The sequence below is a fragment of the Dermochelys coriacea genome, chromosome 23 (assembly GCF_009764565.3).
Source record: "Dermochelys coriacea isolate rDerCor1 chromosome 23, rDerCor1.pri.v4, whole genome shotgun sequence".
Taxonomy (NCBI): domain Eukaryota; kingdom Metazoa; phylum Chordata; order Testudines; family Dermochelyidae; genus Dermochelys; species Dermochelys coriacea.
Window position 1 is genome coordinate 13686394 of NC_050090.1, and position 27072 is coordinate 13713465.

Here is a 27072-nt window from a genome sequence, read left to right on the forward strand (position 1 = left end):
TGGGAGGAGCTGAAGGTTATAAACCTCAGTGGATAGTAGAGACTTGCACAGTCCCCTACAAGTCAGTGGTTTTACTGAGCATAGAACCCAGGAGTCCTGGCCCCCATCCTCCCTGCTCTCCCCACTAGACCCCACTCCCCTCCAGAGCTGGGGAGAGAACCCAGGAGTCCTGGCTCCCAGCCCTCCCAGCAGAGAAGCCAGGGAGTGAATGGACCCTGGAGACTGGACTGGCCTGTCACCCACTAAGGAGCAGAGCTCTGGCCCCCAGGGGATGGGGTTGCTCCGTGTCTCATGCTGTTAACCCAGGGCTCAGAGGAAACTCTGGGCCCCTGTGGAAAGGCATCCAGGAGCCCGTCCCCAGGGCCACCGGGTCCGACCCGCCACTGAGGCTGCATGGTGAGGACGGGCCCCAGGACTGGGTGACGGGGTCTGTGTCTCACGGCCTGTCTGCTTCCCCCTGCAGAGCCCAGTTACCCCAAACCCAGCATCTCCCTGAGCCCCAGCTGGGGGGTCGCCCTGGGGGGAGCCATGGCTGTCTGGTGTCAGGGGCAGCACCGAGGCGTGCGGTTTGTGCTGAATAAAGAGCGACGCCATTTCTCACCTGTGGATTCGAACGGGTTTGGGGCTGTGTTTCCCATCAGCAAAGTGCGCTGGGAGGACAGGGGGAGCTACAGCTGCTCCTATCACAGCAGATCGGAGCCGTTCGCTGTGTCGTCCCCCAGCGACCCTGTGGAGCTGGTGTTGAGAGGTGAGGGGCCCGGCTCGGCGTCCTCATTCCCAGCCCTACTCCTAGCCAGACCCTCATGGGGGCTCAGTGCCAATGGGACACTCAGAGTGAGGCTCTGCCCTAAGCCCTGACCCCGCAGTGGGGACTCCCAGCCGGGAAGCGGGGACGGAGTCACTGGGGGGTTCCCCAGCCAGGGAGGAGCAGCAGTCCCTGGAGGCTCAGGGCAGGGAGGTGACTTTAACGCTGCCCCTTGTGTGTAGGAACCATGAGTCATTATTTAATCCCATGGTGGCATCCCCTCTGTTCTCTAAGCCTGGGCCAGGGCTGAATGAGGCAGGGGCTGCAGAGAAGCGGTGGCTTGGTGGACACGGTGCTGGGCTGGGACCCAGGAGATCTGGCGCAGCCACGGACTCTGTGTGATGGGAGCATGTTGAGGTGTACAAAAGTAGCCACAAGACCGGAGAAGCTCTGTCCCCATGCCCTGGCCCCGTGGCACAGCGGGGAGTGAGAGCTCCCCCAGCCCTGAGGCCGTGGCAGGTAGCTAGAGCTCCTCCCGTCCTAGGGCTGGAGTGGAGGTCCTGGTGTTAAGGCTTCCCCTGCCTCCCCGACCGTGCTTCTGCAGGGGACCAGGGTTGAGGTGCTGGGCCTTCCCCCATCCTGTTTGCCCGGCGGCCAGGGCTCTGGGCCCCCACTTTGCTGGGCCCCTGGGCATGAGCCCCATAGGCCCAGTGGCTGATGCACCACTGGTCGCGGAGGGCGGGGGGCGATCTCTGAGTCGGTGTTTCAGCCCCTTTCCCTATCCCGACAGACGCTGGTTCTATTCCCGCAGTGGGAATCAACCCAACCCAGCCTGGAGCGGCGCCAGCTCCCACCCAAATGGGCAGCGCGGGACCAGGTACTGGGGCCGGCGGGGACTCTATTGAGTCACAGATTATGGGGCAGCTTCCCTCAGTGGTTGCCCAGGGGTGGGGATGGAGGCTGTTCTCAGGGGCAGTGACTCCCCCCCACCAACGGATTTGGGAGGGGAGAGAAGCCTCCTGCTCAAACTCGAACCTGCTGCTAACGGGGCAATCGGAGTCTTCCTCTGGGGGCAGCTGGGCCCATCAGTGGTCATGGGGGAGGGCGCGGTGACCTGGAGACCCCCACGAAGCAGCCAGGAGCAGCCAGCATGGGAAGTGGGATACCGGGCTAGATGGGCCCTTTGGTCTGAGTCGGTGTGGCCATGAGGAAAGGGGTGAAATGCCTTAGAAATGACGGCCAGGCTGGATCAGACAGCGCCCCCAGTGCCATGCTGGGGCAATGGGGCCAGCCCTGACTGATGGGGAGAGCGCCCCATATGGAGCCCTCCACCCCCTGCATCCCAGCGCCCCCTAGCGCGACAAATCCCCCAAATCTTGCAGGCTCTGATCCCACTTGGTGCCCTGGGGCCCCCCCAACATCCTTCCCATGGAATTTTCGGCTCCCTCTGCCCTGCGGTGTCCCAGACCCTTGGGTGCCACCTGGGGTGGGAGGGGCTGAGGGTGGGAACAGACCAGCCGCTCCTGGCACTCACGGCCGGCTGCTGTTTCCCACGCGGATCCGAATCGCCGGCAGCTCCAGGTCTGACCAGCCCCATCATCGCCGGGGCGAGCGCGGCAGCCGCCGGCCTCCTCCTCCTCCTCTTCCTCCTCGTGGCCTTCGTCTGCTTCAGAAAAACCCGAGCCAGTAAGTGCCCCGCCCAGCGAGGGAAGGGTTAAACCTGCCACTAAGCAGGGCGGGATGGGGTCACGGCTTGGATGGGGGACGGTGCTGGGAAAATCCAGGAGCAGGGGGGCTCAGCAGAAGGTGCTGTTACATGTGTAATCCCTGTACACACACAGCTGTCCCACCCCAGAGGTGGCCGCATTTCAGTGCTGAGCGAGAGGCCCTGTATAACGAGCCATTGGCACCCTGCCTCTCAGGTAACTAGGATGCCAGGGGAGTTGATTGGCCTGTGGATCAGGTTTGTTATAATGAGTCACTAACAAGGGAGGACTGGGAACAGGAAAAGCCCCCCGAGTTAATCTGCCCCGCCCCCCGCGCATGCGCTGGTGTTACGCTGCCCCCTGCTGGTCCGCCCCCCCTCTCCGCGAGCAGGGATCCAGGCTCAGCCCCAGCAGCAGAGGGGACCCCTCCCAGGCCCTCCATCCCTGGTGCCCTGTGCGGGGTGAGTGGCCGGGCGCTGGGACCGGGGGATCCCGATCGGCTCATGGGGGATTTTGGTTTGTGTCCCTCTGCAGGAAAAGGAGCCGCACTGAGACCCAGCAGGTAGGAACCCGGCTCCTCCCCCTCCCGATTGACCTGCCGGGGTCACAGGGCTCCTGGGTTCTGTCCCCGGCTTGCAGAGGGAGGGGTTGGGAGCCAGAGATGAGCTGGGTCTGCTGACAGTGGAGGGGCACAACCCCAGAACAGTTGGAGTCAAACCACGCCCCCCCATACCCCCAGAAAGCAGTGACCCCCCCCCCCGATGCTGCTTCCAGCTGTTTCTCTGCACCTGCCTCTCTGTCACAGACTCCCAGGTCGTGCCCAGTCTTGGCCCCGTGCAGCCCCTGGGGGACCCCCTTCAGTGCGACAGTCCTTCTTGGGGCTCCACTCTCTCTCGGGGGTTAGGCCCCTCCACCTCCTGGAGCCGCACCTCTCCGAGCCTTAGCACGCCTGTCTCTGCCCTGGGCCCCCTCAGGGAGTCTCCTCGCTCTGACCCCCGGGGCCCCCACTCCCAGAGGGAATAATGCCCCCCGATCTCTAGCCCAGAGCGACTCTCAGCCAGTGTAACACAGGAGGGTTTACTGAGCGTCTGAACCCAGCACAGGAAACTCTCAGACCCCTCAGGCCTGGCCTCCCTCCGCACAGCACGTCCCAGTCTCCCCTGCATCCAGGTGGGCTCTGGCTGCTCCCTCTCTCCAGCTCCGAGCCCCCCTGCTTCCCAGCCGGGCATCTGATCTCACCGGCCCCAAGCCCCACCTCTGTCCATTGTCTTCTCTCCAGGTGAACAGGGTCACCTGGGGCCCCTCTCCCCGCTTCTGTCCTCTGGCCCCCCTGGCTGGAACCGGCTGGTCAGGTCACCGGGGTCCTCTCTTCACAGCCCTTGTCCTCCCACTGGCCGGACCTGGCTGTGACTCCTGAGCTGGGCCTCCCGGTCACCAGGTCACCAGTCGCTGGGGTCTCCAATCTCCAGGCCATTGGCCGGGTCCCCAAGTTCCGTCGCCGGTCTCCTGTACCAACCAACTCCCTCTCCCATCACCTCGTGAAACCAGTAACACCCAGGGAAACTGAGTCCCACTTCGTTAGACTCTCCCTGTCCAGCGCAGCTCCCCAGCTCAGCTGCTCCTCAGGGAGGGGGCCCAGCTGCACCATGTAACTGAGCAATTGTGGGGGGTCATGTGACTCTGCATGCCCCCACCCACATTTTGCCTCTGCCTGGGTTCTGTCCCCAGCTCTGACAGGGGAGTGGGGTCTAGTGGTTGTGGTGGGAGGGGGCAGGGGTTAGGGAACAGGGTTCAGTGCGAAGCAGGATGGGAGGGCTCTCTGGGTGTGTTGGGGAATCTCCCCAAAGGTGGGGGATATGACATTTACAAGTGGATTTTCTCTCTTTTAGCACCATCCTGTTGGGGAAGTTGGAGGCCTTGGATCAGCAAAACCCCATCCGTGAGTAACACTCCCAAGGGGGTACCAGGGTGCAGGACCCCTGGGGAGGGGCAGGGCTTGGGGGGGCTCCACCCATATGGGACAGGGCCTGATTTACAGCTGCTGCTGGGTGGGACTAAGGAGAGGGTCTCTGAGGTCGCTGGTGTCAGCTGAGCTTCTTGCCTCCCTCCCCACCATCTCCCTGGAAGTCACCATCCCCTCCCCCTCTAGTTCAGGGACTGCCTCTATGTGCCCCCCATTCTCCACCCTAGGCCTGGGGCTTTGTGGGTCCCCCCTTCACTTCTCCATTGGACCTTCCCAGCCAGTGACCTGTGGGGAATCCCCATCCACTCCTGGCTCCCAGCCCCCTGCTCTAACCACTAGACCCTACTCCCCTCCCAGAGCCAGGGAGAGAACCCCGGAGTCCTGACTCCCAGCCCCCTCCTGCCATAACCCCCTAGACTCTGCTGCCGTCTCTGTGCCTAAGTTTTCCCCTCTGTAACCCTGGGCTAATGACCATGGCCCATGCTGTGGGGTGGGGGAGGGGTGGCTGTGCCGGTCTCTGAGGCCCCTGGATGGACAAAGGGGTCGGAGCTGGGGTTCTGCTCTGGGTGTGGGGTTCTGCTCTGGCCCGGCCGGGGGTGCAGCTCAGCGGGTTTCTCTGTTTTGCAGACTCCTCCATCGACGAAGGGAAACAGCCGCAGACCCTGGTAATTGTCCCCTGTCTGCCCGCAGGCCCTGACCGTCAACCCTGACCCACAAGGGCCCCACTCACCTTATCTGGCACACTCAGTATTTTGGGGTGGGGTTTGGGTTGCTGGGAGGGACTTATGGGATCACCAGCTGAGATTGCAAGTGTGTGTGTGTGTGTGTGTGTGTGTGTCCCTGTCACCCCCTGTTGGGGGGACAAGCCCTGCTCTATGTGAATGTGTGTGCGGGGCTGGGCCCTGTGCACCCCCTCCCCCCACTGACTCTCTCCCTTCCCACTCCCAGGAACCCCACCCCGGTGCCAACAGACTCACCTACGCCGAACTGGATGTCCAGGCACTGCATGCCAAGCGGGGGGGCCCGGACCCTGCCCCTGAGCCCACCCAGCCCACCATGTACGCCGTGATCAACGTGAGTCGGGGGGCCCTGCAGTGAGAGCCCCCCGCAGCCATGGGGCGCCGTCCCCCAGGGGGCGACAGACTCACTGACTTTAAGGCCAGAAGGATCCATCGAGATCATCTGGTCTGACCAGCTGCACATTGCAGGCCACAGAGCCTCCCCCGCCCACTCCTGTAGCAGACCCCAGCCTCCGGCTGAGTCACTGACATCCTCAAATCATGGGCTACAGACTTCAAGTTACAGAGAATCCACCACTGACACTAGTTGAAACTTGACAGTGCCCCGCGCTCAGGCCACAGACGAAGGTGAACTCCCCCACCCCCCGGTCACTGCCAATCTGACCCGGGGGGGGGAAATTCGTTCCTGACCCCAGATACAGTGACCTGAGCATGTGGGCAAGACCCTCCAGCCAGACACCTGGGAACGGATTCTCTGTAGTCACTCAGAGCCCTCCCCAGCGAGTGTCCCGTCTCCGGCCGTTGGAGAGATTTGCTGCTAGCAGTTGCGGATCGGCTCCATGCCATTGTGGGATGTCTCCTCCTCCCGTCCCCTCCAGAAGCTCAGACTTGAAGCCAGTGAGGTCCCTTGGGAGGCTGCTCCAGAACTTCTCTCCTCTGACAGTTGGGCCTTGTCTACACTACAGAGTGTTGTCCACAAAAGGTGCCATGATAACATCGCTATTGCATGTTCCCACTGCACTTCCTCTGCCGGCAGAGCGTGTCCACCTTTGGTGCTCCACTGTCGACAGCGAGAACAGTGCATTATGGGTAGCTGTCCCACCGTGCTACTTGGCACCTTTGGCAGCTAGGACTTGTGGGCAGGCGGGCTCATCACAGCACGTCATGGGGGCAGGCTCAACATCCCATGGTGCCTTATTTTCTGTCCCAGCATCCCATGCTGTTCCGACTGCATTTCGCGGCATTTTCCAACGGCCCCTGTTCCCGGTGCGCCCACCATCCCTGTGCAAAAGGATGGATCCTGCCCGGCTCTCCACTGCTGTGAACGCAGCGTGGCTGGTCAGGCAGTATGTCATGAGCTCCCAGTCTGGACAGGTATCAGAGCTGCCCGAGAGGCTGGGTGCCATGGGAAGAAACACCAGCTTCCTTCTGGCATCGCGGGGCAGCTGCACATGGCGGAGCGTCGCTTTGGGGCTTGGGAAACGAGCACTGAGTGGTGAGATCACATTGTTATGCAGGTCTGGGACAGGTGATGTGTGGGGGGGGTACGCAGGTCACATGTCCCCCCCGATTTGTGCCAGGGTGCGAGTTGGCTGGTGGGTGGGAAAGGCACCAGTAGCGGGTGCTCCCACTGAGACCCACTAGGTGTGGCCCAGAGCCGGGAAGAGAGACTGGGCTGACAGCGCAGCTCTGTGCTGGAGGGGGCGTGGGGAAGCCAGCTGAGTCCCATCCCTTCCTCGCCCCGCAGCCCCATGGTCCCCATGACAATAACTCCTCTTCACGGGTGACACAGGTCTAATGAACTAAGTATTAAACCAGCAGGGAAATGTATGTACCTGCTCAAGTGCAGGTCTGGACTAGCCTGCCAGGGTGCGCGGAAGGGGGAGCTCAGGGAGTCGGGGCAAGAGGGGGGAGGCAGCGGGGGCTGGGGCGATATGGGGGGTGGGAGGCTAGGGGAGGCAGCAGGGGGCAAGGTGCCAAAATACAAGTTCACCTAGGGCACCATTTTCCCTAAGAAAAGGAGTACTTGTGGCACCTTAGAGACTAACAAATTTATTAGAGCATAAGCTTTCGTGAGCTACAGCTCACTTCATCCGATGAAGTGAGCTGTAGCTCACGAAAGCTTATGCTCTAATAAATTTGTTAGTCTCTAAGGTGCCACAAGTACTCCTTTTCTTTTTGCGAATACAGACTAACAGGGCTGCTACTCTGAAACCTGACATTTTCCCTAAGGACGACCCTGGCAGGGCCAGTCTTAAGTGTGGGCGAGGTGGGCGACCACGCAGGTGCCATGGTCACAAGGATGTTGCTGGAGGGGGCCTTGGCAGTCACCAGGAAGCTGGCCGTGGCTGTGGTGGTGGTGGGGAACCCATCATTGCGCCCCCCCTCCCGTCTCCACTATCTGCAGTTACCAGTCGCCCGGTCTGGGATGACGAGCCGCGGCTACAGAACGTTCAGATGCGGGAAGCCTCCTTCCTGGACCAGTGTGCGGAGCTTGCCCCGGCCCTGCGGCGCAAGGACACTCAGATGGGAGCAGCCTCTCATGGAGAAGTGCCCGGTGATTGCTGTGTGGACGCTGGCGGCTCCAGACTGCTACCGGTCTGTCGTGAATCAGCTGGGCGTGGGGAAGTCAGCTGCGGGTGCCGCGTTAACACTAGTGCGCGGCGCCGTTAATCGCACCCTGGCTCTTGGCAATGAGCGTGAAATAGCAGATGGGCTTTGCGTCAATGGGATTCCCTAACTGCGGCGGGGCGATAGAGGGAACGCAGGTTCCAATTTTGGCTCCTGACCATCTTGCGATAGGAAGATGAACGTCAGTAGGAAGGGAACTTCTCCAGGGTGTTGCAGGCACCTGTGGATCACCATGGGCATCACTGACACCAGCGTGGGGTGGTCCAAGAAGGTGCATGATGCACACATCTTCAGGCACAAGCAGAGACTTTCTTTCCACATCAGAAGATTCTAGTGGGGGATGTTGACATGCCCAGAGTGATCCTGGGAGCCCCTTTCGGGGTGTGTTTAGGACCCTTCATTTTTTATTTTTATTTTATTTAATATTTCCCGGGATTGTATTGGTGTTTATTACGACAACAACATAAACAGGTGAAAATCGGTGCAAAAAACTATTAATAACTTTTGTGGGTTAATATCAGGGTTTATTGTGGTGGACAGAAGGACAGTGAGGAAAAGTATTCTGTAAATTAGTGCTCTGAATCCGTTCATCACTGTGGTTTGCTGCAGAACTAAACCAGAACTCAAAACACAAGACCACTTCGGAGTTCAAGAAAACAATATATCTCTCATCCCCAAATAAAACTTTTCATTTGAATAAACAGTTTACTGCTGTAGACTTAGAGCTATTAGCCTAAAACTTCGATGCCACCCCATTTCCAGTGCATACCACTCCACTTCATCCTTTTCTCCTGTTTTTGTTTTTTTAAACTTTTGAATGCTTCCTTGTGTTCTGAAACGTAGTCTGAGACAGATTGTCATTTTCTTCCCATTTTAGTGTGTCAGATCTTTAAACCATTCTGAAATGTGTACGTGGTGGGCGGGAGATTCATCGGTACATTCAGGTGCGTGCACACGCACTTCAGAGCTTGCATGCCTGCCTGTTTGTTTATTGGGTGTGTCATAAATATAAAGGGAAGGGTAAACACCTTTAAATCCCTCCTGGCCAGAGGAAAAACCCTTTCACTTGTAAAGGGTTAAGAAGCTAAGATAACCTCACTGGCACCTGACCAAAATGACCAATGAGGAGACAAGATACTTTCAAAGCTGGAGGGTGTGTGGGGAAACAAAGTGCTCTCTCTTTATGTGTGTTGCTTTTGCCAGGACCGGAGCAGGAATGCAGGTCAGAACTCCTGTAAAGAGTTAGTAAGCAATCTAATTAGATATGCGTTAGATTCTGTTTTGTTTAAATGGCTGATAAAATAAGTTGTGCTGAATGGAATGAACATTCCTGTTTTTGTGTCTTTTTGTAACTTAAGGTTTTGCTTAGAGGGATTCTCTATGTTTTGAATCTGATTACCCTGTAAGGTATTTACCATCCTGATTTTACAGAGGTGATTCTTTTACTTTTTCTTTAATTAAAATTCTTCTTTTAAGATCCTGATTACTTTTTCATTGTTCTTAAGATCCAAGGGTTTGGGTCTGTGTTCAGCTATGCAAATTGGTGAGGATTTTTATCAAGCCTTCCCCAGGAAAGGGGTGTAGGACTTGGAGGGATTTTGGGGGGAAAGACGTTTACAAGTGGGCTCTTTCCCTGTTATTTTTGTTAGACGCTTGGTGGTGGCAGCAATAAGGTCCAGGGACAAAAGGTAAAATAGTTTGTACCTTGGGGAAGTTTTAACCTAAGCTGGTAAGAATAAGCTTAGAGGGTTTTTCATACAGGTCCCCACATCTGTACCCTAGAGTTCAGAGTGCGGAAGGAACCTTGACAGGGTGTATCTTCTAGACTAATCCATAGTCTTACTTCAGCCGGCAGCTCTGCATATCCACACAGACCAATGTATTACCGGAATACTGATCTCTCATGCAATGGATTGTATTTTCCTAAGAAAACAAGTTACTCTTTATATATTTGAATGATACAAAAGCAGGATGAAAATTGGAATAAACCGAATTTATGAAAAACCCAGGATTTTTTTGGGGTACAAATCGGTTTAAACTGAAAACGAAGGGGCTTAGGTGCGCTATACCCACCACAGGGGCGCCTCCTTGCAGCCAGGTCTGGGAATGAGCTCATAACCTGTCGGACACCCACTCCTTCGGTCTCTCGCTCTGGGGTCTTGCGCTTGCTTTCTGGAGCTTGGCTGCTCCCCCTGCATTGCTTGGGGTGCCTGCTGTCGTGGTGCCTTCATGGGTCCCAACTGAGAATACCAAATTCAGGACAAGGTGCTGTGAAAAAGAGCAGATGTACCCCAAATCTGGTGGTTATTCTTCCTTATACCAGAGATATACCAGACTAGCAACAAAAGTAAACTTCTGTCTCACCACACTGGCTATCAAGAAGTCAGAAATGCAGCCTCCTTAGGTATTCCATTCCTCGATTCAACACCAGACGCAAGACTTAATGAGGGGTGGTTATTTAAAATCAATGTCATCAAACAAAAGGGTTCTTCTGATCCCAAAGGACCAGCCAGACACTGAGGTCAATATATAACTCAGATCTTACCCAATAATCATGCTGTTGCCAATCCTTTAGTATCTAATATCTAAAGGTTTATTTATAAAAAGAAAGAAAGAAAGAAAGAAAGAAAGAAAGAAAGAAAGAAAGGTGAGATTTAAAATTGGCTAAAGGAATCAATTATACACAATAATTGCAAAGTTCTTGGATCCATCTGTACCAAATGACTGGAGGACAGCTAAGGTGAGGCCAATTTTTGAAAAGGGCTCCAGAGGTGATCCCGGCAATTACAGGCCGGTAAGCCTCACTTCAGTACTGGGCAAACTGAAACAATCTTAAAGAACAAAATTGTCAGACACACAGATTAATGTAATTTGTTGGGGAACAGTCAACATGGTTTCTCTAAAGAGAAACCATGCCTCACCAATCTACTAGAATTCTTTGAGGGGGTCAACAAGGTGGATCCGGGGATATAGTGTATTTAGATTTTCAGAAAGCCCTCGACAAGGTCCCTCACCAAAGGCTCTTAAGCAAAGTAAGGTGTTATGGGATAAGAGGGAAGATTCTCTCATGGTTAACAGGTTAAAAGATAGGAAACAAAGAGTAGGAATAAGAAAAGGAGTACTTGTGGCACCTTAGAGACTAACAAATTTATTAGAGCATAAGCTTTCGTGAGCTACAGCTCACTTCATCGGATGCATTTGGTGGAAAAAACAGAGGAGAGATTTATATACACACACACAGAGAACATGAAACAATGGGTTTATCATACACACTGTAAGGAGAGTGATCACTTAAGATAAGCCATCACCCACAGCAGGGGGGGGAAAGGAGGAAAACCTTTCATGGTGACAAGCAGGTAGGCTAATTCCAGCAGTTAACAAGAACACCATACAAAGCAAAGCTGCAGCGATTAGCAAAAGATCTTCTAAAGCAGTTCCAAGTAAAGAATATCAGAGGAACAGTGGGGGGTGGGGTGGGAGGGAGAAATACCATGGGGAAATAGTTTTACTTTGTGTAATGACTCATCCATTCCCAGTCTCTATTCAAGCCTAAGTTAATTGTATCCAGTTTGCAAATTAATTCCAATTCAGCAGTCTCTCGTTGGAGTCTGTTTTTGAAGCTTTTTTGTTGAAGTATAGCCACTCTTAGGTCTGTGATCGAGTGACCAGAGAGATTGAAGTGTTCTCCAACTGGTTTTTGAATGTTATAATTCTTGACGTCTGATTTGTGTCCATTCATTCTTTTACGTAGAGACTGTCCAGTTTGGCCAATGTACATGGCAGAGGGGCATTGCTGGCACATGATGGCATATATCACATTGGTAGATGCGCAGGTGAACGAGCCTCTGATAGCGTGGCTGATGTGATTAGGCCCTATGATGGTATCCCCTGAATAGATATGTGGACAGAGTTGGCAACGGGCTTTGTTGCAAGGATAGGTTCCTGGGTTAGTGGTTCTGTTGTGTGGTGTGTGGTTGCTGGTGAGTATTTGCTTCAGATTGGGGGGCTGTCTGTAAGCAAGGACTGGTCTGTCTCCCAAGATCTGAGAGAGCGATGGCTCGTCCTTCAGGATAGGTTGTAGATCCTTGATGATGCGTTGGAGGGGTTTTAGTTGGGGGCTGAAGGTGATGGCTAGTGGCGTTCTGTTGTTTTCTTTGTTGGGCCTGTCCTGTAGTAGGTGACTTCTGGGTACTCTTCTGGCTCTGTCAATCTGTTTCTTCACTTCAGCAGGTGGGTACTGTAGTTGTAGGAATGCATGATAGAGATCTTGTAGGTGTTTGTCTCTGTCTGAGGGGTTGGAGCAAATGCGGTGATATCGTAGCGCTTGGCTGTAGACAATGGATCGAGTGGTATGATCTGGATGAAAGCTAGAGGCATGTAGGTAGGAATAGCGGTCAGTAGGTTTCCGATATAGGGTGGTGTTTATGTGACCATCGCTTATTAGCACCGTAGTGTCCAGGAAGTGGATCTCTTGTGTGGACTGGTCCAGGCTGAGGTTGATGGTGGGATGGAAATTGTTGAAATCATGGTGGAATTCCTCAAGAGCTTCTTTTCCATGGGTCCAGATGATGAAGATGTCATCAATGTAGCGCAAGTAGAGTAGGGGCATTAGGGAACGAGAGCTGAGGAAGCGTTGTTCTAAGTCAGCCATAAAAATGTTGGCATACTGTGGGGCCATGCGGGTACCCATCGCAGTGCCGCTGATTTGAAGGTATACATTGTCACCAAATGTGAAATAGTTATGGGTCAGGACAAAGTCACAAAGTTCTGCCACCAGGTTAGCCGTGACAGTATCGGGGATACTGTACCTGACGGCTTGTAGTCCATCTTTGTGTGGAATGTTGGTGTAGAGGGCTTCTACATCCATAGTGGCTAGGATGGTGTTTTTAGGAAGATCACCAATGGACTGTAGTTTCCTCAGGAAATCGGTGGTGTCTCGAAGATAGCTGGGAGTGCTGGTAACGAAGGGCCTGAGGAGGGAGTCTACATAGCCAGACAATCCTGCTGTCAGGGTGCCAATGCCTGAGATGATGGGGCGTCCAGGATTTCCAGGTTTATGGATCTTGGGTAGCAGATAGAATACCCCAGGTCCTGGCTCCAGGGGTGTGTCTGTGCGGATTTGTTCTTGTGCTTTTTCAGGGAGTTTCTTGAGCAAATGCTGTAGTTTCTTTTGGTAACTCTCAGTGGGATCAGAGGGTAATGGCTTGTAGAAAGTGGTGTTGGAGAGCTGCCTAGTAGCCTCTTGTTCATACTCTGACCTATTCATGATGACGACAGCACCTCCTTTGTCAGCCTTTTTGATTATGATGTCAGAGTTGTTTCTGAGGCTGTGGATGGCACTGTGTTCTGCATGGCTGAGGTTATGGGGTAAGCGATGCTGCTTTTCCACAATTTCAGCTCGTGCACGTCGGCGGAAGCAGTCTATGTAGAAATCCAGGCTGCTGTTTCGACCTTCAGGAGGAGTCCACCTAGAATCCTTCTTTTTGTAGTGTTGGCAGGAAGGTCTCTGTGGGTTAATATGTTGGTCAGAGGTGTGTTGGAAATATTCCTTGAGTCTGAGACGTCGAAAATAGGATTCTAGGTCACCACAGAACTGTATCATGTTCGTGGGGGTGGAGGGGCAAAAGGAGAGGCCCCGAGATAGGACAGATTCTTCCGCTGGGCTAAGAGTATAGTTGGATAGATTAACAATATTGCTGGGTGGGTTACGGGAACCATTAGTTTTCAGAATGGAGAGAGGTAAATAGGGTATCCCCCAGGAGTCTGTACTGGGACCAGTCCTATTCAACATATTAAAAAATGAACTGGAAAAAGGGGTAAACAGTGAGGTGGCAAAATATGCGGATGACACAAAACTACTCAAGATAGTTATGTCCCAGGCAGACTGTGAAGAGTTACAAAGGGATCTCACAAAACTGGGTGACTGGGCAACAAAACAGCAGATGAAATTCAATGTTGATAAATGCAAAGTAATGCACGTTGGAAAACATAATCCAACTATACATATCAAATGATGGGGTCTAAATTAGCTGTTACCACTCAAGAAAGAGAACTTGGAGTCATTGTGGAGAGTTCTCTGCAAACATCCACTCAATGTGCAGCGACAGTCAAAAAAGTGAACAGAATGTTGGGAATCACTAAGAAAGGGATAGATAATAAGACAGAAGATATCATATCGCCTCTATATAAATCCATGGTACGGCCACATCTTTGAATACTGCGTGCAGACGTGGTCACCCCATCTCAAAAAGGATATATTGGAATTGGAAAAGGTTCAGAAAAGGGCAACAAAAATTATTAGGGGTATGGAATGGCTGCCATATGAGGAGAGATTAATAAGACTGAGACTTTTTAGCTCAGAAAAGAGATAACTAAGGGGGGATATGATAGAGGTCTATAAAATCATGACTGATGTGGAGAAAATAAAGAAGGAAGTGTTATTTACTCCTTCTCATAACACAAGAACTAGGGGTCACCAAATGAAATGAATAGCAGATTTAAAACAAATAAAAGGAAGTATTTCTTCACACAATGCACAGTAAACCTGTGGAACTCCTTGCCAGAGGATGTTGTGAAGGCCAAGACTATAACAGGGTTCAAAAAAGAACTAGATAAATTCATGGAGGATAGGTCTGTGATGTTGCAGTCCATATGTTTTATGGAAATACGCTTATGAGTATGAATATGATGTAACTGGAATATGCTTTATGCAAAAGATCTCTTGTAAGGTACCATAACAAAAATTATAACCTACTGAATATATTCTTCCTATTTCTATGTATGTATCATTCTTATATCTGAAGCTAGCAATATAAAGTATAACTCTGAGGTTCTATTGTAATTATGCAAAGTGTGAGCTATTGATGGTGGTTTAGAATCTTGATGGCTCCCATTGACTAGGACAATTGGTTGTAAAATGCTTTGTTTACTTGCAAGCCTTCCTGTGTTCCCTGTGAGCCAGCCCAGGAAGAAAAGGAGTACTTGTGGCACCTTAGAGACTAACAAATTTATTAGAGCATAAGCTTTCGTGAGCTACAGCTCACTTCATAAGTACTCCTTTTCTTTTTGCGAATACAGACTAACACGGCTGCTACTCTGAAACCAGCCCAGGAAGAGTGGAGGCTTTGGGTCTCACAGGACATGTGAACATGTCATCTGATAGTGGAATCCATCTTAAACCTGGTACTTTTTCATTTAGAAGGCGGGGTGGGGACCCAGAGAGACAAAAGATTCCCTCCTTTTGCCTAAGCTATAAAAGGGAGTAGAACAGAACAAAAGGGGTAACCAGGCATGAGAACACCCCTACTTTCCACCTGAAATGGCTGGAACTAACAAGAACTGTACCGGGGAAAGGATTGGGCCCAGACTAGGAAGGAGTCTAGTCTGTGAAAGGTTTCAGAGTAGCAGCCGTGTTAGTCTGTATTCGCAAAAAGAAAAGGAGTACTTGTGGCATCTTAGAGACTAACAAATTTATTAGAGCATAAGCTTTCGTGAGCTACAGCTCACTTCACATCCGATGAAGTGAGCTGTAGCTCACGAAAGCTTATGCTCTAATAAATTTGTTAGTCTCTAAGGTGCCACAAGTACTCCTTTTCTTTTAGTCTGTGAAAGAAGCTTATTGGAACATCTCTGAGGGTGAGATTTTACCTGTAAACAGTTTCTTAATATATTAGGCTTAGACTTGTGTGTTTTTGCTTTATGTCTTACTTTGTTTGGTCTGTTATTACTTGAAACCACTTAAATCCTACTTTTTTCTTCTTAATAAAATCACGTTTGTTTATTAATGAACCCAGAGTAAGTGATTAATACCTGGGGGAGCAAACAGCTGTGCATATCTCTCTATCAGTGTTATAAAGGGTGGAGAATTTATGAGTTTACCCTGTATAAGCTTTATACAAAGTAAAACAGATTTATTTGGGGTTTGGATCCCATTGGGGACTGGGTGTCTGCGTGCTGGAAGCAGTTAAACTGCTAAGCTGTTTTCATTTAAGTATGCAGCTTTGGGGGCGTGGACCAGACCCCTGGGTCTGTGTTTGCAGCAGACATAGCATGTCTGGCTCAACAAGGAGTCCCAAGCTGGAAGGGAAAATGGGCTCAGAGGTAATTCCAGCATGTCAGGTGACAGTCCTAAGGGGGTCTCTGTGACTGAACCCGTCACAAGGTCCATCAATGGCTATTAGCCAAGACAGACAGGAATGATGTCCCTAGCCTCTGTTTGCCAGAAACTGGGAATGGGTGACAGGGGATGGATCGCTTGATGATTACTTATTCTGTTCATTCCCTCTGGGGCACCTGGCTTTGGCCACTGTCAGAAGAGAGGATACTGGGCTAGATGGACCTTTGGTCTGACCCAGTATGGCTGTTCTCATGTTCTTATCAGGCTTGTATCTGTGATGGAATAAAATTATGGCTTGTTGAGTTTCTGGTTGCTTCCAAATCACCGGAAGATCCTCAGTCCCTTGGTTCAAATGCTCCCATTGCTATAAGTTCATAGTCCAGAGGTGTGAGCAGGAAAGAGGCAAAATGGAGGTGTTTCCAGGGCCATTTATAGCTTCTGCCAAGTGAAGGGAAACCCATCGTTCTCCCGTGGAAATTACAGGGAACAAGATGGTGTTTGGAGTCACATGTCTGTGCATGCTGCCCTTAGTCATTGTAGAGGCCATCCCAGGAAAGGCCATTCAATGTAGACAGACATCTCCCCTGGTCCATTGTGAGTTAAGTGTTCTTTGATGGGTGACTCAACTTGTATAGTTCCTTCACAATCTGCTGGTTAATCACCTTGTAGTTACCACAGGAGCAAACATTTGAAATACAGGTGCGTGGTTAATATTCATAACTTCAGATACAAAAACGATACATGCAACCACAGTCAGTCATAGATTCATAGATACTAAGGTCAGAAGGGACCATTCTGATCATCTAGTCCGACCTCCTGCACAGCGCAGGCCACAGAATCTCACCCACCCACTCCTACGAAAAACCTCAACTATGTCTGAGCTATTGAAATCCTTAAATCATGGTTTAAAGACTTCAAGGAGCAGAGAAGCCTCCCTCAAGTCACCCATGCCCCATGCTACAGAGGAAGGCGAAAAACCTCCAGGGCCTCTCCAATCTGCCCTGGAGGAAAATTCCTTCCTGACCCCAAATATGGCGATCAGCTAAACCCTGAGCATATGGGCAAAATTCACCAGCCAGATACTACAGAAAATTCTTTCCTGGGTAACTCAGATCCCATCCATCTAATATCCCATCTCAGGGGATTAGTCCTATTTACCCTGAATATTTAAAGATCAATTACTTACCAAAATCCCATTATCCCACCATACCATCTCCTCCATAAACTTATCGAGTAGAATCTTAAAACCAGATAGATATTTTGCCCCCACTGCTTCCCTTGGAAGGCTATTCCAAAACTTCACTCCTCTGATGGTTAGAAACCTTCGTCTAATTTCAAGTCTAAACTTCCTGGTGGCCAGTTTATACCCATTTGTTCTTGTGGCCACATTGGTGCTGAGCTGAAATAATTCCTCTCCCTCTCCTGTATTTATCCCTCTGATATATTTATAGAGAGCAATCATATCTCCCCTCAACCTTCTTTTAGTTAGGCTAAACAAGCCAAGCTCCTTAAGTCTCCTTTCATAAGACAAGTTTTCCATTCCTCGGATCATCCTAGTAGCCCTTCTCTGTACCTGCTCCAGCTTGAATTCATCCTTTTTAAACATGGGAGATCAGAACTGCACACAGTATTCTAGGTGAGGTCTCACCAGTGCCTTGTATAATGGTACTAAAACCTCCTTATCCCTACTGGAAATGCCTCTCCTGATGCATCCCAAAACCGCATTAGCTTTTTTCACAGCCATATCACATTGGCAGCTCATAGTCATCCTATGATCAACCAATACTCCAAGGTCCTTCTCCTCTTCCGTTACTTCTAATTGATGCGTCCCCAACTTATAACTAAAATTCTTGTTATTAATCCCTAAATGCATAACCTTATACTTCTCACTATTAAATTTCATCCTATTACTATTACTCCATTTACAAGGTCATCCAGATCCTCCTGTATAATATCCCAATCCTTCTCTGAATTGGCAATACCTCCCAGCTTTGTATCATCTGCAAACTTAAGTAGCACACTCCCACTTTTTGTGCCAGGGTCAGTAATAAAAAGATTAAATAAGATTGGTCCCAAAACCGATCCCTGAGGAACTCCACTGGTAACCTCCCTCCAACCTGACAGTTTGCCTTTCAGTAGGACCCGTTGCAGTCTCCCCTTTAACCAATTCCTTATCCACCTTTTGATGTTCATATTGATCCCCATCTTCTCCAATTTAACTAATAATTCCCCATGTGGCACAGTATCAAATGCCTTACTGAAATCTAGGTAAATTAGAGCCACTGCATTTCCTTTATCTAAAAAATCTGTTACTTTTTCAAAAAAGGAGATTAGGTTGGTTTAGCACCTACCTTTTGAAAAACCATGTTGTATTTTGTCCCATTTACCATTGACTTCAATGTCCTTAACTAATTTCTCCTTCAAAATTTTTTCCAGGACCTTGCATACTACAGATGTCAAACTAACTAGCCTGTAGTTACCCGGATCACTTTTTTTTCCTTTCTTAAAAATAGGAACTATATTAGAAATTCTCCAATCATTCGGTACTACTCCTGAGTTTACAGATTCATTAAAAATTCTTGCTAATAGGCTTGCAATTTCAGGTGCCAATTCCTTTAATATTCTTGGATGAAGATTATCTGGGTCCCCCGATTTAGTCCCATTAAGCTGTTTGAGTTTCGCTTCTACCTCAGATATGGTAATATCTACCTCCATATCCTCATTCCCATTTGTCATGCTACCATTATCCCTAAGATCCTCTTTAGCCTTATTAAAGGCTGAGGCAAAGTATTTGTTTAGATATTGGGCCATGCCTAGATTATCTTTAACCTCCACTCCATCCTCAGTGTTTAGCGGCCCCACTTCTTCTTTCTTAGTTTTCTTCTTATTTATATGACTAGAGAACCTTTTACTATTGGTTTTAATTCCCTTTGCAAGGTCCAACTCTACTCGACTTTTAGCCTGTCTCACTTTATCCCTACATGTTCTGACCTCAATAAGGTAGCTTTCCTCGCTGATCTCTCCCATCTTCCACTCCCTGTATGCTTTCTGCTTCTTCTTAATCACCTCTCTAAGATGCTTGCTCATCCAGCTTGGTCTACAACTTCTTCCTATGAATTTTTTCCCCTTTCTTGGAATACAGGCTTCCGACAGCTTCTGCAGCTTTGATTTAAAGTAATCCCAGGCCTCCTCTACCTTTAGATTCATAAATTCTTCAGTCCAATCCACTTCCCTAACTAATTTCCTTAATTTTTGAAAGTCAGCCCTTTTGAAATCAAAAACTCTAGTTGCAGATTTATTTTTGTTAATCCTTCCATTTAGTTTGAACTGAATTAGCTCATGATCACTTAAGCCAAGATTGTCCCCTACAACCATTTCTTCTATGAGGTCCTCGCTACTCACCAAAATTAAATCTAAAATGGCATCCCCTCTAGTCGGTTCAGCAACTACTTGATGAAGGAATCCATCAGCTATCGCATCCAGGAAAATCTGAGCCCTATTATTATTACTAGCATTGGTCCTCCAGTCTATATCTGGGAAGTTAAAGTCTCCCATGATCACGCAGTTTCCATTAGTATTTACTTGATTAAAAACATTAAAAAGGGCTCTATCCATATCCAAATTAGATCCCGGAGGTCTATAGCACAGCCCAAGCACTATCGTAGGAGAGGCTTTACTAGTTATCTTCCCCAATGTAATTTTTGCCCAGACGGACTCTGTCTTATCCATTGCATCGCTTCTTATTTCTTTACATTCTACCTCATCATTGATATACAATGCTACTCCACCACCTTTACCTTTGTTTCTGTCTTTCCTAAACAGCACATACCCTTCAATACCTGTAGTCCAGTCATGACTACTATTCCACCATGTTTCTGTTATCCCTATAATATCTGGTTTCACTTCCTGCACCAGTAGCTCTAGTTCCTCCATTTTGTTACCTAGGCTCCTCACATTGGTGTACAAACATTTTAATTTTTGCTGTTTGGCCTCGCTCACATTTTGTACCCTATTAGGCACAGTCATTCTACGGCCACTATAACCTATTAGACTAGTATCCACACCGCCCTTGCTCCTTATATACATTCTCCTACCCACGGCTGTATCCTTTCTTACTTTGTCTTCTTCCCTCTCAATGCTAAAATCTGGCGTGGAGATTACCTGGACATCTCCCAACCATCTCCCCCTAATTCCTAGTTTAAAGCTCTCTTTATCAGTTGTGCCAGTCTTGATCCTAAAAGTCTATTTCCTTCCCTACTCAGATGAAGTCCATCACGAGAGAACTGTCCTCTGTCTGTGAACGCCTCTCAGTGGCCATACATCCCAAAGCCCTCCTTATAGCACCACTGCCTAAGCCATCTGTGGACAGTCATAATCTTGTCACACCTTTGTTGCCCTTCTCTAGGAACAGGAAGGATCCCACTAAAGATCACCTGAGCCTCAATTTCCTTAAGCGTCTTCCCCAGCCTAGCATAGTCTCCCTTAATACTTTCCAGCGAGAATCTAGCCGTATCATTTGTTCCCACATGAAGGATAATTAGGGGATTCTTTCCCGCTCCCTTTAGGATCCTTTTCAACCTCAGGTCTACATACCGTATCTTAGCACCCGGAAGACAGCACACTCTTCTATTCTCTGGATCAGCTCTAGTTACAGGCCTGTCTATTCTTCTCAATAAAGAGTCACTGATCACATAGACCTGCCTTTTCCTGGTGACAGTGCTATTCTCCAGTCTCTCCCCTGTTCCCTCTGGCTGCAAGTTCTTTCCATTCCTATTTTCCCTTATAATCCTCTTCAACCTATCCTGTATCCTCCTGGGGCTCATATTTGGTGTAGTCTCCCTTGACTCTTCTGCTTTTCCTATAGGACTAGCCTCTCTTCTCTTCTTCCTTACCCTTCCACCTTCAACAAGTACCTGCTGAGCCCCTTCTTCATTTTCCAACTCTGCAAACCTGTTCCTAAGCTCTATTTCTCCTTCACTAGCCCGTCTTTTCCTCTGCCTGGTTCTTTTAGTCACATGCTTCCACTGACCACTTTACTCACCCAGTCTCCCCTCCAAATTCCCCAGCCCTGCTTCCATCCGTGAGTCTGAGCTTTTCCCTTCAGATACCTCATATCTTTGGTCCATCATCTGCTCAAACCCCTTCCTAAAGTCAACCAGACTTTCCACCTGCATCTCCAAACCTCGGATCTTTTCCTCCATCAGCTCTATCAGACGGCATTTCATGCAGAAAAAACTCTTACCAGGTCCCCCCTCCAGGATCATGTACATACCACAGCTTCCATATCCAGTCATCCTCAATGTGTCTTTCACTACAGGAGTCACTCCCACAGCTGCCTCCGTATCTGTCATCACCTTCCCACCTAAATCCTGTTAATCTGGGAAACACAAGTCACATCAAAAAGACCACCCCCCCCAGCAAAAACAAACCCCAAACAAGCACCACAATACAAACTCCCCTTACAAACTCCCACTCAGACTCCCCTGTTTACAGCTCTGTTTGCTAGCTCCTGTTCCGCTGCAGCTGTCTGATCACAACCTCTCCATAGACACCTCACTGTACATACTTTGTACAAGATTTGTTGCAATTATATAACGGTAGCAACAATGATCGACATGGTCATATTTTAATCCAATAACATCACAACCCCTCTTTGGGGTCTGCGGTCGCTCTGCTCCGCCTCATTCAGGGTAGCAAAGTCCCACTGGATGACAGCCCCTGGCAGGCTCCTTCTCCGCTGCCCATTCGTTCTGTGCCACTGCCCCCGTGGCTGGTAGGGGAAGCCTGGCCTGCCTGCTACTCCAGGGTCCAGCCCAGGGACCTATAACCAGCAGCCATCCTTTGTCCTGTCCCAAACCTCGGCTGCTTCCTCCCCATCAGGGTCCTTCTCCGTCCTCCTTGGGGCCCCTTTCCTCGGGGCGGGCACCCAGGGGGTCTGTTCTCCCCACTTTCCTCCCTCTCCTCTCTAGGCCCAGAGACCTGGAGACCTTCACCCAGCAGCCCCTGTGCAGCTCCTGCTTTCACAGCAGCTCAGCCTGCCCCTCGCCCAGCCCGGCATCAGCATCAATTCAGAGCTGATCAGCCCCGACTCTCCCCCAGGTGTGCCGCCTGCCACAGGGTTCATGGGCCCTTTCTCTGGATTTGGGTCCTTAAAGAGATGGGGGGAGAGAAATTGGCTTCACCCTTCTGGCTGCCACCCCCCATCTACTGAGTGATTTAGGCACTGGCGCTTCATGGCTCCCCCCATGGCAGATCTTCGGGGGGGAGCCTGTTGTGGGGAGCCAGGAGTTTGAGGGAAGAAGGTTGGGGGTGTCCGGAGGGGGGTTGTGGAGAGAGGGTGGGGGACAGGAGTTTGAGGGCAGAAAGGCTCCTTTTCCCAAAGCTCAGAGCTGGGAGGCAGGATTGTTGAGGAGTCTGAGGGGGGGAGCCAGCACCCCCCAAGTGTTGCCTGGGCTGCCATTTCTACCCCCAGAAGCCTCCCCTGTCACGGCCCCCACCTCACCCCCCCCTCAGCTCCAGCCCCCTCAGGGTACCCCATTTTCTTTTCTGTCCCCTCAGTGTCCCACACACATCCCCTCTGCCCCACATTCCCTACCCCATAATGGGCTCACCCCACATTCACTCCTCCTCCTCCCCCTTCCCCTCTAGACAGTTTTGGGGGGCAGGATTGTTCCCTACCCCAAGCTGAGGTGTCGGCCATCTTAGTTAGGGGCAGCATGGCTGCCCTGCGAGGGCTGTGGGATGGCCATGTTAACTGAGGGCAGCCAGGGGCTTCCTTCCCTTGGGAAGCAAAGGGAGATAGCAGCCATGGCTAGTGGGGGGCTGTGAGGGGGGACAGGTTGGGGCAGGGAAGTCAGGCAAGGGTGGGGGAGTCAGGCGGGGCGGGGGGAAATGACCCTGCTTCACAATGTATCTGCTGCTCATCTCCCTCCTGCTCCTGGGGCAAAAGCTTCTGGGGGGCTGGTGAGCAGAGGGATCAGGGTCCTGGCACGAGGGGCTGATTGAAGGAGGCTCATTGCGACCCTTCGGCCCCAACAGCTGATGCACCTTTAATGCAGACCCGATCCGGCCTGGCCCAGGGCTGTGTGCGAGCCCCGGAAGGGCGACACCACAGTGATTACACCAGGAGTCCTGGCCCAGCTCCACCCCCTGGCTCTAATCACTAGTCCCCACTCTCCTGTCTGGCTGGTCCTTTGTTGCAGTTGAAAGTTTGGCTGTGGGCATCTCCCAACCTCACACCATATTACAGTAGCACACGCAGCAATGCTTCATCACTTCCCCTACAAGGATCGTACATACAATCCAATAGGACATTAATGTTCACGACAGCAAGACTTTTAAAATGATCCCTCACAAGGTAGACTTTCAGAGTGGTAGCCGTGTTCATCTGTATCAGCAAAACGGACGAGGAGTCCTTGTGGCACCTTACAGACTAATACATTTGTTAGTCTCTAAGGTGCCACAAGTACTCCTCATTCTTTAAGGCAGACTTTGTATCTAACCTACCATAATTCTATCGTAGTGGTGAATATGGGGGCTCCACGGTGCTATTTTGAGGTACAGATTGTCACACTGTGGTATCACCACAGTGCGGCCAGGACCTGGGAAAGAGACCTTGGATGTTTGAGGAACAAATTCTGAACTTCCTTTCCTGTGCAGAGACAGCAGTTTGTGGTGTCCCCATGCCCATAGGGTGGAGTGACTTGTTTCCTTTAACTTTCCCCATATTTCCTTATTTTTTTTATGAGTTTCTGTTTAATAAATGGTATGTGCTCTGAATTCTATGTAATGATCAGTGGTTCATGGAAGCATCGGGTGCAAAGAGAGTGCCCCAGAGTTCAGGAGACCCTCGCCCCTGTCTTAAGTGACCACAAGAAGACTGGGGGTTGAGCCCTCAGGGATCTAGGGCCCAGTCTTGGCGGGGTTACGAGGACTCTGCCACACGGGAGGGGGGAAGGGGAGCCCTCGAGGTCATGCAGGTCTCTGGGTAAAGGGAGTGGGAGCGAGGACTCAGATCCTTTCGCTAGCCAATCCCACCGGGGCGTGTATAAGCCAGGAAAATTCCCCACAATAGCGGGACCATTCCCCCGCTTACACTAGGAGCGGGGTCAGGGGCGCCCTGCCCATCCGTCCAGAGAGTGAAATGAACCGATTCCTCCCTGCAAAGCCCGGCTGTTCTGGAAACAAGCGGCTCTTCTCCGGTGACTCCTGAAGGAGTGAGACTTGGAACCAGTCTGACTCCGGCTGTTGGCCGTGGTTGCTCAGCCCCCGTTTCAATAGACAGGCCGGGTTTGATTCTCGGTCTGTCGGTTTAACCCGAAATCTTTGCCTTTGAACGGCTGCTGCCGGGGGTTTGCCCAGGAGCCAAGTAGAACCAGGGGCTTGGTTTGAAATGAGCCCTGGCCCCCGGCCTGTGTGACGCTGGCGAGGGAGAGTTTCCAATCCCCCTGAGCCCTCTGGGCCTGTGAGACCCTCTGCAAAGAGCAGCAGGGCTCTGGGACTTTGGGGGGGACAGGTTGAAGGTGGGGGAGTGAAGGGATTAGAGGGGAGACAGGCTGAGATCAGGGAGGAAGTGGGGACAGGAATTTGAGGGGAGACAGAAAGGGGGCAGTTGAGTGGGAGTTGGAGGGAAGATGGGAGAGGAGAATGAGGGTCGGAGCGGGGATAGGGAGAGGGGGAGATGGGTCGAGTTTGGTGCAGGTTGGGGGGTTTCAGGAGAGACAGGACCGGGGCAGAGAGGACGGGGATTTGAGGGGAGATGGGATGGGGCTGGGGGAGTATAGTTTTGAGGGGAGATGGACTAAAGTCCGGGTGGGAGGGATGGAGGTTGGAGGCGGGATGGGGGAAGGGGTTCTCCTCTCACAGAGTTGGGGTCGGCGGATGGGGACAATTTTGTTTTCCTGCCAAAACTCCAGTTGAGCTGGGGCACCACTGGCCGGGAACGGGGGGAGTGAGGGTCAGGCGACGTCCACCAGATTGGGCAGATTCACCCTGAAATGCTCAGGAGGGGAGAACCCAGGTGCCCCTAATCACGGGGGCAGCTTCCATTTCCCCCCATTCCCTGTCACAGCCCTGCCCCCCAGGTCCTGCCCCTCAGCCCTCTGGCTGCCAATGTGCCCCCACATTATCCCACCTCCCATATTCTCCTGCCCCCCCCCGCTCTTCCTAGCCCAGGTCAGCGCCAATTCCCAGATGGTAGACTGGCACCAAGCCCACTGAGAACAATGGGAGATTGCAGCAATCTTAACTGAGGACGGTTGGTCACTTGAGGGGAAATGGGGCAGGAGATGGGGGTATGAAGAGGGATGGGCTGTGGAGGGGGCAGGGTGTGAGAGGGGCAAGCTCAGGGAGATTTTAAGGGGAATAGACCGGGGGTAAGATGGGAGATGTGGGGGCAGGCAGAGGTAGGGGGTGTTAGTTGTGGGTGACAAGGGGGAATGATTCTGTTATGCAGCGAATATGCTGCTCATCCCCCTCTTGCTCCGTGGGGCTGAGAGCAGCTATGGGGGGAGGCTCCCGTGCGGATGTGGGATGGCTGGCGAGCAGTCGGGTGGGGGATTTAAGAAGCCCATTGGGACAAGCTGGCTGGGCTCCTGAACCATCTTCTAATGCTGCCCCTGAGTCACGGTGCCCCCGGCATTAGAAGGTCCCTGGGTCTCTCCCGGCTGGTGACCCATTGGGGGCCCGGGATGGAATTTCTCTTTTTCTGATTTTCTTTTGAACCTGGTTGATTTAATTCACACGCTGAGAAAAGCCGCTTAGAACCAGGTGTTACAGTGTAAACCCATCATCACCGCTCAGCTATGGCGCAAGGGGCAGCAAACCCAGGTGTTCCCCATTGCATCTGCTCCTCACACGGTGCCACGACTCGTGTCGCACGTGGGCAGGTTGGCAGGCTGAGCGGGAAGGCTGCAGAGTCAAACCCTCCAGCACCAGGAAATGCCATAGTTAAGTTTTCTTTAACTCTGCCCCCTTTAATTGCATGATCACGTATTCATTTTACCTACATGGGTCACCAGCCAGCTTTGAACTCAGAATTCAACACAGCCGGCGGGCAGTTTGGGGAGGAGGGGGTGTCTGTTTGTGAATCTGCATGGAAATACAAAAAGAAAAGGAGTACTTGTGGCACCTTAGAGACTAACAAATTTATTTGAGCATAAGCTTTCATGAGCTACAGCTCACTTCATCGGATGCCAATGAAGTGAACTGTAGCTCATGAAAGCTTATGCTCAAATAAATTTGTTAGTCTCTAAGGTGCCACAAGTACCCTTTTTCTTTTTGCGAATACAGACTAACACGACTGCTACTCTGAAACATGGAAATACAGTAGAACTAGGGTGACCAGATGTCCCAATTTTATAGGGACAGTCCTGATTTTGGGGGCTTTTTCTTATATAGGCACCTATTACCCCCCACCCCGTCCCGATTTTTCACACTTGCCCTCTGGTCACTCTAAGTAGAACCTGAGAGTTATGAAAACCTAGGGAATGGAGGTTGTTCACAACTGAAATATTCACTACTCTGAACAAAACGTTACTGCTGGTCTTTCAAAAGTTTACAACTGAACATTGACTTCATACAACTGCACATGGACTTCGTACAGCTTCGAAACTTGACTATGCCAAAAAAAATGCTGCTTTTAACCATCTTAATTTAAATGTAAGAAGCACAGAAACTTTCCTTCCCTCATCAAATCTTTCTTTTTAAACATCCCCTTTATATTTTTAGCAGTTTATGTTTAACACAGAACTGTTCTGTATTTGCTTGTTTTTTTAAGTTATCTCTGCTGCCGTCTGATCGCTCACTTCCTTTTCCAAATGAGGTGTGTGATTGATTGGTCAGTTTAGCCACAGTTCAGATTTCCTCATATCATAGAATCTCAGGGTTGGAAGGGACCTCAGGAGATCATCTAATCCAACCCCCTGCTCAAAGCAGGACCAATCCCTAATTTTTGCCCCAGATCCCTAAATGGCCCCCTCAAGGATTGAACTCACAACCCTGTTCCTAACTCTGGGGTTCGACTGTAGTTGTCAGTGGAAGATTGAAGACAAGACCCTGTGGTCTCTTGGCTCCCAGCCTGATGCACCTTCCCCAAGGCTGCAGGGTGCACTGAGAGTGAACTCTCCCCCCACCCCACAGAGACAAAAACAAGCTGGGAGCTGCATGATGCT

At 50.8% G+C, this 27072-nt stretch overlaps 4 protein-coding genes across 16 annotated transcripts in view; 1 reads left to right on the forward strand and 3 right to left on the reverse strand.

The window, feature by feature from the left end:
- The window catches only part of LOC119846859 (immunoglobulin superfamily member 1-like), a 597460-nt gene that overhangs the window by 495205 nt on the left and 75183 nt on the right, over positions 1 to 27072 (forward strand). For 10 of the 13 annotated variants that reach the window (XM_043501151.1, XM_043501152.1, XM_043501154.1 and 7 more), the window contains one exon: positions 464 to 748. The exons of 2 other annotated variants lie outside the window; for them this stretch is intronic. In XM_043501151.1, coding sequence (XP_043357086.1) covers positions 464 to 748 — 285 coding nt within the window. Of the gene's footprint in view, positions 1 to 463; positions 749 to 1535; positions 1623 to 2320; positions 2432 to 2985; positions 3014 to 4340; positions 4391 to 5041; positions 5080 to 5362; positions 5513 to 27072 lie in introns of those variants that run through there. One more of the 13 variants, XM_038381059.2, reaches the window with a different exon arrangement.
- LOC119847133 (immunoglobulin superfamily member 1-like) overlaps positions 1 to 27072 on the reverse strand; it is a 660993-nt gene that overhangs the window by 424378 nt on the left and 209543 nt on the right. The window lies entirely within an intron of this gene.
- The window catches only part of LOC119847459 (leukocyte immunoglobulin-like receptor subfamily A member 6), a 652437-nt gene that overhangs the window by 424378 nt on the left and 200987 nt on the right, over positions 1 to 27072 (reverse strand). The window lies entirely within an intron of this gene.
- LOC119846912 (immunoglobulin superfamily member 1-like) overlaps positions 1 to 27072 on the reverse strand; it is a 615137-nt gene that overhangs the window by 395441 nt on the left and 192624 nt on the right. The window lies entirely within an intron of this gene.